Source organism: Eschscholzia californica, unplaced genomic scaffold, assembly GCF_041429995.1.
Source record: "Eschscholzia californica isolate CP2 unplaced genomic scaffold, dmEscCali1.0.p SCAF_1, whole genome shotgun sequence".
Classification (NCBI taxonomy): domain Eukaryota; kingdom Viridiplantae; phylum Streptophyta; class Magnoliopsida; order Ranunculales; family Papaveraceae; genus Eschscholzia; species Eschscholzia californica.
Window position 1 is genome coordinate 3,496,024 of NW_028238198.1, and position 14,940 is coordinate 3,510,963.

The 14,940-nt window shown below is 36.5% G+C and overlaps 3 protein-coding genes across 4 annotated transcripts; 2 read left to right on the forward strand and 1 right to left on the reverse strand.

The window, feature by feature from the left end:
- The first annotated feature begins 254 nt into the window (after positions 1-254).
- LOC147563314 (cytochrome P450 CYP749A22-like) lies at positions 255-2,853 on the forward strand. Its single transcript, XM_086636483.1, has 5 exons — positions 255-840; positions 927-1,150; positions 1,241-1,473; positions 1,627-2,011; positions 2,261-2,853. Exons 1-5 carry the CDS (start codon positions 558-560, stop codon positions 2,687-2,689), a joined length of 1,554 nt encoding a protein of 517 aa, XP_086492609.1. The 5' UTR covers positions 255-557; the 3' UTR covers positions 2,690-2,853.
- A 6,144-nt stretch (positions 2,854-8,997) lies between these two features.
- Positions 8,998-11,469, forward strand: LOC147563315 (cytochrome P450 CYP749A22-like). The gene is made up of 5 exons (XM_086636504.1): positions 8,998-9,562; positions 9,649-9,872; positions 9,964-10,196; positions 10,288-10,672; positions 10,907-11,469. Exons 1-5 carry the CDS (start codon positions 9,280-9,282, stop codon positions 11,333-11,335), a joined length of 1,554 nt encoding a protein of 517 aa, XP_086492630.1. The 5' UTR covers positions 8,998-9,279; the 3' UTR covers positions 11,336-11,469.
- Positions 11,470-11,557: 88 nt separating this feature from the next.
- Positions 11,558-13,728, reverse strand: LOC147563316 (uncharacterized). 2 transcript variants are annotated; one of them, XM_086636516.1, is made up of 2 exons: positions 13,346-13,728; positions 11,558-12,609 (listed from the first exon to the last, which is right to left on the reverse strand). In XM_086636516.1, exons 1-2 carry the CDS (start codon positions 13,449-13,451, stop codon positions 11,693-11,695), a joined length of 1,023 nt encoding a protein of 340 aa, XP_086492642.1. In that variant the 5' UTR covers positions 13,452-13,728; the 3' UTR covers positions 11,558-11,692. The 2 variants fall into 2 exon arrangements, with proteins under 2 accessions (XP_086492642.1, XP_086492649.1); XM_086636523.1 differs by having other exon boundaries at positions 11,558-12,576; positions 13,346-13,631.
- Between the last annotated feature and the right edge of the window lie 1,212 nt (positions 13,729-14,940).

The window sequence follows — 14,940 nt, forward strand, 5'->3', positions numbered from 1 at the left end:
AATAACACTAGTCGAAGGAATAAAATGTGTTTCCCGTCTCCGGAAGAACTTTTTGCTCAAAGTTTTCTCTTTTGTTCCTTGTAAGATTATAAAGTAATACCAAAAGGGAATTACATCGGTTTTTTACTTTTTTTACATTACTAAAATCTACTAAACTATGGTTAAATATAAGTTTAGCCAGAAAGTATTACCCATAAGAAACACTTAACGTGGCGTAAAAACGTCACATATATAGTAGGGACCAAACAAACTAATTTTTCTTCTCATCTTTTTTAGGTTTCATTGCCTCGTTAAGTCGATATTATATCTTACTACTTGAATAAATAATAAGTAAGTCCTAGACAAGACAATTAGTTTTTTAGATCTAGACTTGAAAGATACTTGTAAGAGTCGTGACAAGTTTTGGCATTTATCATTCTTCTCTCCTTGCCACATCTTTAGACTCCAAGATTATTCACCTTCCTTTCAAGATTATTCCCAAGCAAATCTATAGATCCTCATCCAATTCTCTATCTCACTGTCTCTCAACATAGTTTTTTGTTAGAGAAAGTGAAGAAATGGGAGTCTCGATTTTAATGGTACTAGTCTATTATTTGCTTCCTCTGTTCTTATTACTAGCTCTTACCAAGTTCCTACACAAAGTATGGTGGAAACCAATTCATATAAGAACTATATTAGCTTCACAAGGAATCAAAGGTCCTCCTTACAAATTTCTTCATGGAAACACCAAAGAAATCTTCAACATGTTAAAGGAATCAAGAAACAAACCAATCGAAGATTTGTCCCATGACATCTTTCCCAAGCTTCTACCTTTTACACATTTATGCATCAAAACTTATGGTATTGTTATTACTACAACTTTCAATTCTAGATCGTTTTTTATCGAATTAATATCGATTTCCTAATATGGGTATCATGAAAAATAGGTAAAGTTTATCTTTCTTGGTATGGTCCTACACCTCAGTTGAACATAGCGGAACCCGAATTGATCAAGGAGGTTTTTAACAATAGAGATGGAGTATTTGTGAAGAAGAAGGCTCAAGGGTTCATTAAGAAGCTATTAGGAGATGGGCTTGTGACAACCGAAGGCCGAAAATGGGTCAAGCAACGAAAATTAGCTAACCATGCTTTCCATGCCGAAAGCTTAAAGGTTTTTCTTTTGTTCTTGTAAGTTTTCTATTTATAAATGAAAGTATATGTGTGTATCTTCCTTTTAAGCTGCTTCTTGTTTTGGTTGAAGGGAATGGTTCCTGCCATGATTGCATCCGTTGAGTCCATGTTAGAGAGATGGAAGCATGAAGAAGGGAAGGAGATCGAAGTACTAGATGAATATAGGGTTTTAACGTCGGAAATAATATCAAGAACTGCATTTGGGAGTAGTTATGTTGAAGGAAAGAACATTTTTGAGATGTTGATGAAGTTGACTTTAATTTTATCTGCAAATTCATTTAAGATAAGGTTCCCTGGTATTGGGTAAGCTTACAATTATTGAACAAACTCAAGTATATATGTGTGTGTGTGTGTGTGTGTGTGTGTGTGTGTGTGTGTGTGTGTGTGTGTGTGTGTGTGTGTGTGTGTGTGAATTGCTCGAAAAGCGAAAGCTAAAATTAATTCATATTGTGGCAGAAAAGTTTGGCCAACAAAGGACGAGATCGAAGCAAACAAATTAGAACAAGAAATACAAAAAAAGATCTTAGAGATAATAAAGAGAAGAGAAGAAAAGATGAAGAAAGGAGAGGTAGATGGTTATGGGAGTGATTATCTTGGATTGCTAGTAAAAGCTAATAAGGATCCCGATGAGAGCAAAAGAGTTTCGATCAAAGATATGATCGATGAGTGCAAAACATTTTACATCGCTGGTCATGAAACCACAACAAGTTTGTTAACATGGACATGTCTACTTCTAGCCATTAACATAGATTGGCAAGACAAGGCAAGAACAGAGGTGATAGACTCGTTTGGTTCAAACAATCCGACTCCAGATGATATTTGGAACGCAAGATTAAAGACAGTAAGTATAAAGTTTCACCCACATCTTACTCAACACATTGATGACACAATCTCTGTACTTTTGATTTTAAAACTATCCGAGTTTTCAAGAAACAACTGATGCAAGTATGTAGTCAGATAGATGTCACATAAGCTTCCGAGTCAAACCAAGTCGAGCTCTGAGGGAGGGGAAATAATTATTTCCCATCATTTAAGCCAATCAACAATCATTTCCTCTTATTCTTATTGCTTCCCTTTTCGTTTTTTGCAGATGAACATGATTATTAATGAAACCCTAAGGCTTTATATTCCAGCTCCTACCATAATAAGAACAGTTTCAAAAGAAGTAAGACTTGGAAAGTATACTCTTCCACCAAATATAGATGTTAGTATGCTAATTATAGCAAATCAACATGATCCTGAGATATGGGGAGAAGATGTTCTTCTGTTTAAACCAGAGAGATTTTCAGAAGGTGTGGTGAAAGCAACAAACAACAACCCCGCAGTCTTTCTTCCGTTTGGTTTGGGACCTCGATCTTGTGTTGGTATGAACTTTGCAGTAACCGAAACGAAGATTGCTCTTGCAATGATTTTGCAACGATATCATTTTACCCTTTCGCCTGCTTACGTTCACTCCCCATCTCAACGTATCACTACTCATCCACAACATGGACTTCAAATCATTTTGCACGCAGTATAATAAAAGCTTCCTCCGATATGCATATATGATTATATTTTATGCTGCTTACGTTCAAATCATTCGTACTTATACGTAAATCTCATGGTGTTTTTATGTTGTATTTTATGAACAGGGTATATAGTTAAACATTGCTTATTAAATGAACCCTTTTCGGCTTTCTTTTAGAACTAATAGTCTGCAATTTCAGATCGATGTACAAAGCAAGCCGATCATTCACATAAGAAGATATTAAATAACAAGTAGCTAGAAAATATACATTAACAACTAATTTCTATTCTATTATCATTTCATGTTGTCGAAAAAGTTTAGTGACTTTTAACGAGCAAGAAGACAGGATAATTTTATAAGAACACAAGATAAATGAATAAGTGAACGTAATATCCATAAGTTTACTGTTGGGGTCCCTCCTTATAATAAAAGGACTCCTATTTGAAATAGGATTTCCCTTATTCCTTATCGGGGGAAAAAGATAGAAACTTCTATTTTTTTCAAGCCTAAAAAGGAATTCCTATTTCTATTGGTAAACCTCCCTATTTATCATTATAAAAGAGAATGAAAAGGAAGAGATTATTCACAACTTTCAGAACAAAGAGAAGTCAGAGAAAGAGAGATTTGTGAAGTGATTCTTCCAAGAGAGATTGAAGGAGAAAAATATTGGTTTGAAGAAAAGAAGATTATTAATCTTGTGAAGCAATTTAGTTTTGGTTATCTTCTTCAGCCATTGGTAATCTAGGATTTGTTCAAATCTTAAGGAGTAACAGATTTCTATTTCTTTGTTTCTTTGTTCAGTTTATCCACCATAATTTTGGTGAAGAGTTGTTATCCAAGAGTGTTTCTACACATCTTGAAGAATTGGTTAATCCCCTATTGCTTTAGGGAAGAATTGTGTAACCCATTATTTAATCATAGTGGAAGATTTCTGAACTAGGTCCCGCGGTTATTTTACCTTTTATCTTGAAGGGGTTTTTGTCACGTTAAATTATCTTGGTGTCTCTGCTTTTACTTTCACATCTTTTATCTTCATATTTGTGAACAAGTTAATTAGGTTATTTTTCCTAACATTTACTTCTTTCTTTGATTCCTAAAGTAAGATTTAGGGTTTTTCTCAAAGCCTTCCCTGGTGATCCTGTGATTTCTTCCTGGGGCCTTCATCGTCTTCATAGGAATGAAACGAATATATTTTGAAATCCACCAAATGATCAACACAACAAGCACAAACAATAAGGATGTTCTTTGAACTTCTCTGCTAAGAAGATCCCGAAGACCTTGACATAAGGCATAGCTTCCTCCACTCTGTTTTCTGCAAAAACTACAAATCTCTTAACATACGGAATCACTTCTTCGAATTTCTCTAATGCAAAATGTAAAAAGCTCTTGACATAAGACATGACTGCTTCGACCTTTTCCAATGCTAAATAGAAAGAACTCTTAACAAGAGGAATGAGTACTTCTTCGACTTCCTCTATCGTAAAATAGAAAGAACTTTTAACAAAAGGAAGGACAAATGGATGAATATGAGTTTTCATGCGGTCGTTGCTAACTCTACTAAATAAGAAAGTAAAACTAGAACTTAGGAAATACTAGTTTCAGTTTAAGAAACTGATATTATCGTAAAGGCTGATGAAGGCGTTCTTCAACATGGTAATAATGAGCGAAGTGAAAACGAAATTGGATTAAAATCCACATCTAAACTGTCACCTTAGAACGAATATGGAAGATGTACAAATTTAGGATCAAGGTCGAGAGTCCTAAGAGACTTGTCCAATTGAGAGCGTAAATGAGTTTACGTGGGTGCTCAAATTTTACAAACTCTTGTTATCTGAAATAAACTTAGTTTATTTCGTCATCTAAATTTTAGTTTAGAATTTAGATGACAGTCCAAAATAATTGAGTGTTCCATATAGGTTTATTAGATGTGTGATTTAATAAAGGAAACCCTGCTAAGTGAACATGGAAGCGTTCCATTATGTTATCCCTAGTCCAGGTCATTGGTTGGACAACAATGACTTAAAAAGACTAGCATGAGTGATTGACATGATAACGCTGTTTCTTGGGGCTATGGGAATAGGAGTATTCAAGTCAACTTCATGGGTGTATAGTTGATACACTGGAAACCCGCCAAAGTGAGAGTACTTCAACAGTTGAAGTTATGAATCGTCATAACTCTCATTTAAGCAAATTGGAGAGATTCCTTAAAACATGAGCACTCGCTCAGTTTATGTAAGGAATGTCAAACTTTGGTACCACCGAACGTCGTGCAGTAAAAAGAGGTCATAAAAGTGGTTGCCAGGCGAGGCAGGATAGACATGAAATTGAGTGGGAGTGCAAGAATGGAATATGTCTTCCTGAGTAAAATCAGGATAAAGTATTTCCGGGTCACTTGATGACTAACAACTGGAAAATGTCTGGCCATGCTCAAATGGATTAAGAATTAATCATTTGACTTGGCGGTTTATTCTCGGGATCAATAAAGTCTGATTAGCATGACGTATCTGATGAGATATAAAAAAGACAAGGGAATCGAGCATTGCACTTGTTCTAATTACAAGTGGGAGACTGAATGATATATTCACTTGGTCTGAAGAAATGATATCCTTCCGGAAGAATGTCCTTCGACCAAGATGGTAATGCGTACGATTTGGCGAATAGGATCTTGACGACCTTACTCGAAATATCATCTAGTCCGGTCGAATCATAGGTCGTAATGCTTAGCTAGAAGCCGCTTACGATCGTCGGATCACTTCGGTAATCCACGGCTAACATAGATCGGATACTACAAGGGTTACACATAAGAGTGATGGTTTGTACGGACTGAATTGACTAGTGGGAGATTTGGCAAATAGATGGATTGGATCCATTATTGGTAAGCCCAATCGGTTCGGAGGAGTTGGATCAAAGACAGACAAGACCAGGCCCGAGAGAGAGGCCCGGAAAGGCATTAGGTGGGCCGGCCATGCGATGGCCGACCTAGGCAAGGGGCCGACCATGTCATGGCCGGCTAGGCCTTAAGTGGGCCAGCCAAGGAAGCCCATGAAAGGGCTATAGTGGTCGTCCACACTGAAATAACCCTAAAAGGGTGTTTTGGTAAAAACCTTCTAATTAGGTCTTTATGAATCCAATTTTGGGTCAGAATCTTATAATCGGGATTCTATATTAGCACCAAATTAGACAACCTAAAAGCCAACTTAACTTAACTCAACTTAAGAGTAATCTTCTTAGAGAGAGAGAGAGAGAGTTGTCTGAGAGAGAGTTGTTTGAGAGAGAGAAAGGGAGTTTCTCTCAACTATCTAGTCAAGAAGAAGGAGTTCTTCATCTCAACCTTCAAGAAGGTCCTAGCTGACTCGAAGGAGGGAGTTCAAGTCATACACTCGGTGTCTCAAGTAGAGGAGCTACACTTGGAGCTCTGATCTTCTGAATACTGGTCGGAATTTAGTTCGTGGGAAAGCGATTAAGGTAATCATCTTTCCGATTCTAGTTCATTGATATGTTCATGTATAGATCCTGGGAAACCTAGTGTTAATCATATGATGATTGAGATTCCGCTCACAACGTTAGGTAGTATCATAATCCTATAGATAGGTATAAATCCCAACATGCTTATGTTGCTGCAACCTATATCATAAATAGGACACCAAGTAAGCTTCTATCCTATAAAACTCCTTATGAAATGCTTTATCATAGGATTCCTGATTTTGGTATGCTTAAAGTTTTTGGGTCTTTTTGCTATCCTTATTGGGAAGTGTGAAGGATGATAAACTTAGTCCAAAATCCTCTAAGTGTGTTTTCATTGGGTACGATCCCACTCGCAAGGGGTATAAGTGTCTGGACCTTGTATCTAATAAGGAATATGTTTCCAGACATGTAATCTTTGATGAATTTAGCTTCCCCTTTGCCACAAATCAGTCCTTGAATCATTCAAGCCCAACTTTGGAACAGGAATCCACACCCTCTTATCAAGTCTTTCCTCTTCCATCTTTGCCAGCAAACTTAGACATGTCTACTCCATCTTATCATACCACATATTGTCTAGATGATCAGACATGTCCATCTCCTATCTGCTCCACATCAGAAACTTCTTTCTTGCCACATCCCATTTTCAGCTCTTCTGTTCCTGAGTTATCTAGGGATATTCCTACTCAGATTGATCACACCCGATGTGAATGTGCACCCCATGAGGACTAGGCTCAAGAGTGGAATTGTGAACCTAAAACTATTCTTGATCATGTGGCTCATTTCACTGTGCCTCATGCTCTCACATTTCTTTAAGTGTTACACTACCCTCTATCATAGAACCCAAAAGTTACATTGAGGCTAGTAAAAGTGAGCACTGGCAGAAGACAATGGAAGAGGAGTTTCATGCTCTACTAAAGAATAAGATATGGTCCTTGACACCCAAGACACCTTTATATGATGTTCTAGGTTGCAAGTGAGTCTGCAAGGTGAAATATAATTCTGATGGTTCCTTACAAAGGTACAAGGCAAGGCTTGTAGCACAAGGATATAATCAACAAGAAGGCATTGATTATGTGGAGACATTTAGTACAGATGTTAAAATTCAAACAGTGAGAGTTATTCTCACTCTAGCAATTACTCAGAACTGGCCTATTCATCAGTTAGATGTGTACAATGCCTTCCTTCACGGGCAACTAACTGAAACAGTCTACATGAAACAACCTCAAGGATTTGCTGACTCTGAGCACCCTGACTTTGTGTGTCATTTACGCAAAGCTCTCTATGGTCTAAAGCAGACTCCAAGAGCATGGTTTAATAAAATAGCCACATATCTTCAAAATTGGGGATTTCTTAAGAGTGCATCAGATACTTCAATGTTTGCGTTTCAAAATGATAACAATATGATGGTTCTTCTCCTTTATGTGGATGATATTATTCTAACTAAAACATCATTGTCATTGATTGGTCAGCTCTTTTGATTTAACTCAGGAGTTTGCTATGAAAAGGCTTGGTGATCTTCATTATTTTTTGGGTATTGAAGTTCAGAGAATGTCTTCTTCTTTGATTCTCACTCAGACCAAGTATGTTCATAAATTACTTGAGAAAACAGATCTATCTGACTCTAAGCCTAGTCTTGTGCGAGTCTCTGTGGGTAAAAGGCTTTTTAAACTTGATGGTGACTTATTACAAATGTTTTGTTTTACAGAAGTATGGTGGGAGGCCTTCAATATGCAACAATGACTCGACCTGATTTGACCTTTAGTGTCAATTATCTGTCTCAATTTATGCATGAGCATAGGACATGTCATCTTGTCCTTATTAAGAAGGTTCTTTGATATCTCAAAGGAACAATGGGAGTTGGTATTACAATTCAATCAGAAGATATGACCAGTTTAAAAGGTTATTCTAATTCAAATTGGGGAGGGTGTCCAGACACTCGAAGATCTACTAGTGCGTACTGTGTTTTTCTGGGTTCCACCTTGGTCTCATGGTCTTCTAAGAAGCAAGCAACTGTCTCAAGGTCCTCTACTAAGGTTGAGTATCGAGCTCTCTCTCTAGCTACCTCTGAAGTATTATGGATGTCCTAGTTACTTGAAGAATTGGGAATTTCAGTGGTTACTCCATTTACTCTATCTTGTGGCAATATGGGGGCTAAGTTTCTTCCATCCAACCCAGTGTTCCATGCTAGGACAAAACATATAGAAATTGATCACTTCATTAGGGACTTAGTATTGAGTTCTACATTGAAAATTTGTTTTGTGTCTTCTGAGAATAACCTAGCTGATATCTTCACCAAGGGTCTTCTATGTTCTCAATTTGATTCAATTCGCAGCAAACTAATGCTTCTCCCCATGGTGAATCATTAGTTTGAGGGGAGCTATAAGAAGATATACAGAGAAGATGAGAAAATGAGGAAGATGAAGTAAACTACCAACTGAAAATAACTACGGAGCTATAAGCACTCATGTACTTCAAGGACAAGCGCCCAGAAGATCAAAGCTAAGAGGCACTCGTGGTGTGTGCAGATAGCGTGTACATGGGTTTTAACTAATACTTGACCAGTTAGTTAAGTTTGTTTTTCCCGTCTCTCTATAACTAATTCAATTTACATTCTCTCTCTCTACCTATATGAAGAGAAATGAGTATCATTGTAATTACGATTGATTTGAGAAGATTAATACAAAATTAACTTCAACTCATAGTTTTTACGTCGGTTGTTTACCATATTAAAATCTACGAACCTATGGTTAAATGTAAGTTTGGCCAAAAAGTATTGGCCACAAGAAACACTTAACGTGGCCTAACATTCTCACATATATAGTAGGGACCAAACAAACTAATTTTTCTTCTCATCTTTTTTTTTTGTTTCCTTGCCTCTTTGAGTCAATATTATCTCTTGCTACTTAAATAAATAATAAGTGAGTCCTAGACAAGAAAATTAGTTTTTTAGATCTAGACTTGAAAGATACTTGTAAGGGTCATGACAAGTCTTGGCATTTATCATCCTTCTCTCCTTGCCACATCTTTAGACTCCAGAATTATTCACCTTCCACTCAAGATTGTTTCCAACCAAATCTATAGATCCTCATCCAATTCTCTCTCTCTGAACATAGTTTTTTGTTAGAGAAAGTGAAGAAATGGGAGTCTCAATTTTAATGGTACTAGTCTATTATTTGCTTCCTATGTTCTTATTATTAGCTCTTACCAAGTTCCTATACAAAGTATGGTGGAAACCAATTCATATAAGAACTAAATTAGCTTCACAAGGAATCAAAGGTCCTCCTTACAAATTTCTTCATGGAAACACCAAAGAAATCTTCAACATGTTAAAGGAATCAAGAAACAAACCAATCGAAGATTTGTCCCATGACATCTTTCCCAAGCTTCTACCTTTTACACATTTATGCATCAAAACTTATGGTATTGTTACTACTACAACTTTCAATTCTAGATCATTTTTTATCGAATTAATATCGATTTTCTAATATGGGTACTACGAAAAATAGGTAAAGTTTATCTTTCTTGGTATGGTCCTACACCTCAGTTGAACATAACGGAACCCGAATTGATCAAGGAGGTTTTTAACAATAGAGATGGAGTATTTGTGAAGAAGAAGGCTCAAGGGTTCATTAAGAAGCTATTAGGAGATGGGCTTGTGACAACCCAAGGCCGAAAATGGGCCAAGCAACGGAAAATAGCTAACCATGCTTTCCATGCCGAAAGCTTAAAGGTTTTTCTTGATGTTCTTGTTAGTTTTCTATCTATAAATGAAAGTATTTGTCTGTATCTTCCTTTTAAGCTACTTCTTGTTTTGGTTGAAGGGAATGGTTCCTGCCATGATCGCATCCGTTGAGTCAATGTTAGAGAGATGGAAGCATGAAGAAGGCAAGGAGATCGAAGTACTCGATGAATACAGGGTTTTAACGTCTGAAATAATATCAAGAACTGCATTCGGGAGTAGTTATGTTGAAGGAAAGAACATTTTTGAGATGTTGATGAAGTTGACTTTAATTTTATCTGCAAATTCATTTAAGATAAGGTTCCCTGGTATTGGGTAAGCTTACAATTATTGAACAAAATCAACTATATATAAGTGTATGAATTGCTCGAAAAGCGAACGCTAAAATTAATTCATATTGTGCCAGAAAATTTTGGCCAACGAAGGACGAGATCGAAGCAAACAAAATAGAACAAGAAATACAAAAAAACATCTTAGAGATAATAAAGAGAAGAAAAGAAAAGATGAAGAAAGGAGAGGTAGATGGTTATGGGAGTGATTATCTTGGATTGCTAGTAAAAGCTAATAAGGATCTTGATGAGAGCAAAAGAGTTTCGATCGAAGATATGATTGATGAGTGCAAAACATTTTACATTGCTGGTCATGAAACCACAACAAGTTTGTTAACATGGACATGTCTACTTCTAGCCATTAACATAGATTGGCAAGACAAGGCAAGAGCAGAGGTGATGGACTCGTTTGGTTCAAACAATCCGACACCAGATGATATTTGGAACGCAAGATTAAAGACAGTAAGTATAAAGTTTTACCCACGGTCTTACTCAACACATTGATAACACAATTTCTGTACTTTTAATTTCAAATCAAACAACTGATGGAAGTATGTGGTCCGATAGATGTCTCATAAGCTTCCGAGTAAAACTAAGTCGAGCTCTGAGTGAGGGGAAAGAATCATTTCTCATAATTTAAGCCCATCTACAATAAGTTTTTCTTATTCTTATTGCTTTTCTTTTCGTTTTTTGCAGATGAACATGATTATTAATGAAACCCTAAGGCTTTATATTCCAGTTCCTAGCATAACAAGAACAGTTTCAAGAGAAGTAAGACTTGGAAAGTATACTCTTCCACCAAATATAGATATTAATATGCCAATTATAGCAAATCAACATGATCCTGAGATATGGGGAGAAGATGTTCTTCTGTTTAAACCAGAGAGATTTTCAGAAGGTGTGGTAAAAGCAACAAACAACAACCCGGCCGTCTATCTTCCTTTTGGTTTGGGACCTCGATCTTGTGTTGGTATGAACTTTGCAGTAACCGAAACGAAGATAGCTCTTGCAATGATTTTGCAACGATATCATTTTACCCTTTCGCCTGCTTACGTTCACTCCCCATCTCAACGTCTCACTACTCAACCACAACATGGACTTCAAATCATTTTGCACGCGGTATAATAAAAGCTTCCTCCGATATGCATATATGATTATATGGGTAAAATCGACTCGTACTTATACATAAACCTCATGGTGTTTTATGTGCTATTTTATGAACATGGTTATTAAATGAACCCTTTTCGGCGTTCTTTTAGGACTAATAATCTACAATTTCAGATCGCTGTACGAAACAAGCCGATCATTCACATAAGAAGAGATCAAATAACAAGTAGCTAGAAAGTATACATAAACAACTAGTTTCTATTCCAATATCATTTCATGTTCTCGAAAAAGTTCAGTCCTTTTAACAAGCAAGAAGACAGGATAATTTTATAAGAACACAAGATAAATGAACGAGTGAACATAATACCTGTTAGTTTACTTCTTTCTTTGATTCCTAAAGTAAGATTTAGGGTTTTTCTCAAAGCCTTCCCTGACGATTCTGTGATTTCTTCCTGGGGCCTTCATCGTCTTCATAGGAATGAAACGAATATATTTTGAAATCCACCACATAATCAACACAACAAGCACAGACCAATAAGGATGTTCTTTGAACTTCTCTACTAAGAAGATCCCGAAGACCTTGACATAAGGCATAGCTTCCCTCACTCTGTTTTCTGCAAAAACTACAAATCTCTTAACATACGGAATAACTTCTTCGAATTTCTCTTCTGCAAAACGTAAAAAGCTCTTAACATAAGGTATAACTTCTTCGAATTTCTCTACTGCGAAATAGAAAGAACTCTTAACAAGAGGAATGAGTACTTCTTCGACTTCCTCTATCACAAAATAGAAAGAACTCTTAACAAGAGGAATGAGTACTTCTTCGACTTTCTCTACTACGAAATAGAAAGAACTCTTGAAATAAGGAACGGTTTCGTTTACTTTCTCTTTCGCAAAAAAGAAAGAGCTCTTAACATAAGGAATAGCTTCATGTGTTTTTTCCATTGCAAAATACGAAAATCTCTTGACATAAGGAACGGCTTCCTTCGCCTTCTCCTCTGCGTAATACAAAGAGCTCTTAAGATAAGGAATGGCTTCTTCCACTTTCTTTACTGCAATTACTTTAAAGCTCTTTAGACCATAATTTGATCTTTCAATTACAAAGCTTATACTGGCCTTAAGATGAGGAAGAATTTGATCAACTCTTTTTTCTGCAGAATCTACCAAGCCTTTTACATATAAAATTACTTCATTCACTGCCTCCATATTGTCTAATCCAAGAAAGCTACTTCCCAGAGTGAGAGTTTTGTTTAACTTCTCTACAACGTGTTTCCACGACGAACCATCGGTTTCTGTCACAATTGGTTTATAATGTAAGATATATACACAACAACCCAATGTTTTTCGCTTTCAAGATAGTTACCTATTCGACGGGAACCGAAATATTTAGATTAAAATATGGGGCGTTGAGAGATGAATATCACAACTGCGACATCAGCCGGGGGAACCTTCTTTTGTCAAATTCCTTTGTGATTTTAGCATTTCCGTTAAATTAATAACTACAAACTCGTAGGGAGATTATGTAAATGATGGAAAATTACGAAAATCTTTCTAGCTAGTCAGACTAATAATGAAAAAAGCATAAAAAGAATGTCACTGATGTGTAACAAAAGTTTCATGTGAGAAGCACTTGGCCTCACAAAGACCTAGCCTTACATATAACATAGAGGTTAGGCCTTCTAGGTGCGTCTGGCTCCTCATGTCCAGACAGAGCCTTCTGAGCAACTTAAAAGGGAGAGTTCTCTGCCAGATTTTAGTCTCGTCTGTGAATTGTCTGCACGTCTCTTGTGCACAGTATGTTGCGCGTACCAAGGACAATATGGCTGGTACTGAGACAGATGTTACATCAACATGTTTTACCAATAATTGAGGTGGGTAGAAATGAAAATTTGTAAGTAGCATTTTGTTGGACTAAATAATCATCAACTAAGATATAAAACATGATATTAACTAAAATGACTTAAAGGAAACTGCAAATTAAGATCACAAGGAAATCGAAACAAATACGAAGAAAAAGAAGAGAGTTACCATTACTTGAAGCAGAACTAGAGAAAGAGAGAGCTCCCATTAAAATTAGAATCATTAGAAGAGGAGGAAGAAACCTGTTGGGTTTGAAGTTGAACCAAGTTCCCATCTTTGATTATGAAAACACACAAAAACCCTTCCTTTCTCTATGACTCACACAATCAAAACCCAGATCTCAGATTCTCAAATCTCAAGTTCTTAAAGGAGAAAAAGAGAAAAGGAATAAGATAGAGGGTCTCCAAAGTTGTAAAAGAAAAAGCAAAAAAAAGCTAGTAGTACTAGTTTTCTTAAGAAAAAGAAACTCCTTGGAAATGTAGTTAGAGAAAATAGGGTGAGTGGTGATCCACCAATCATCACCCCTAGTCAAAGTCGTGAGTATTCCGTTTGGTTAGCTTCTTTCTAAACAAGTCCTTTTTAAAGTAACTTTGATGAGTCTATGCGCAAAATATTTTCAATTTCGTCCCACCGAGTAAACTTAAAAGCTAGTTCAACAAAAAAAAAAGAGTACACTTAAAAGCTCTAGTGTTCTCGGATTTTGGAGCTTGGAACACCTGACCCGCCAGGTCTTATGTTTCCATGGGTACCTGAACTCGGCATGACTCCCAGCTCTAGGCTCGACCAAAACTCATGTGCAGGTGAAGGATATATTCCCGGTGCAAAAAAAAATTTCCAACTTGGTGAACATTCTTCTTTTTCTTTTTTGAGAAAGAGGTACTATATTGATTATTGTGCCGAGACAACACTCACAAAGTCGAAATTTACATATTAGATAACGTCGACTACCAAGAAAACAAGAAGGCTGAGAAAGATACCCCTATGAAAATTTTAGTTGGCAAAACCCATGAAAAAATTAATGTCTTGACCTCTACAATAATTTGCTCAACTGAACTGAAACTATCTTTAAATATCCTTGTGTTTCGCTCCTTCCACAAAGCCCACCATATAGCAAAAGGAATAGCAGTTCCTAAGTATCCTTTTGTTGTGCCTAACTTATATCTCTTCCATCTTGTAAAGAAAATTTCCATCTGATTTGGTATATTCCTAAAACCGAAAATCATTTGTGAAAAAAAATAATCCCATATCTTTCTAGAAACTGAGCAATTCTGGAGCAACTCATGGTTATAGCAACTCCTGAAACCTCTATCTGATTCTATCCCTAATAGTATATTTTTCTACTGCAAAATACGAAAATCTCTTAACATAAGGAACCGCTTCCTTTCGCCTTCTCCTCTCCCTAATACAAAGAGCCAGAGCCGTGTTTGAGGGGGGCGGGCAGGGCGTCCGCCCTGGGCCTCCACCTCAAAAGGGCCCATTGTTATAAAAGGGCCACCACTAACCTTCATATAACTTACAATACCAACATATGCATCTGATTTCTATTAGCTCAACTGGGAAGGGTGGTTGTTGTTCATGCACTTGACTTGGGTTCAAATCCCAAGTGCCTCATTTCAAAGATATTATTTGGATGGGATTATAATTTCTAAATCACTCTTTATTTTTGCTCCACTACAGTTTATCTTAACCATTTTGTCATTTTAGACGTATTTCGTTAATTTTTGAAGTGTTTTTTAAGATATAGAAAGCTAAATGTCTTTTTC

Excerpts from the sequence above, each read along its gene's own strand:
- LOC147563314 (XM_086636483.1), top strand. The coding sequence starts at position 558 with ATGGGAGTCTCGATTTTAATGGTACTAGTCTATTATTTGCTTCCTCTG. Across the intron at positions 841-926 it reads TTTATGCATCAAAACTTATG|GTAAAGTTTATCTTTCTTGG; the intron begins GTATTGTTATTA and ends CATGAAAAATAG. Across the intron at positions 1,151-1,240 it reads TCCATGCCGAAAGCTTAAAG|GGAATGGTTCCTGCCATGAT; the intron begins GTTTTTCTTTTG and ends TTTTGGTTGAAG.
- LOC147563315 (XM_086636504.1), top strand. The coding sequence starts at position 9,280 with ATGGGAGTCTCAATTTTAATGGTACTAGTCTATTATTTGCTTCCTATG. Across the intron at positions 9,563-9,648 it reads TTTATGCATCAAAACTTATG|GTAAAGTTTATCTTTCTTGG; the intron begins GTATTGTTACTA and ends TACGAAAAATAG. Across the intron at positions 10,197-10,287 it reads ATAAGGTTCCCTGGTATTGG|AAAATTTTGGCCAACGAAGG; the intron begins GTAAGCTTACAA and ends ATATTGTGCCAG.
- LOC147563316 (XM_086636516.1), bottom strand. The coding sequence starts at position 13,451 with ATGGGAACTTGGTTCAACTTCAAACCCAACAGGTTTCTTCCTCCTCTT. Across the intron at positions 12,610-13,345 it reads TAGTTCTGCTTCAAGTAATG|AAACCGATGGTTCGTCGTGG; the intron begins GTAACTCTCTTC and ends CAATTGTGACAG.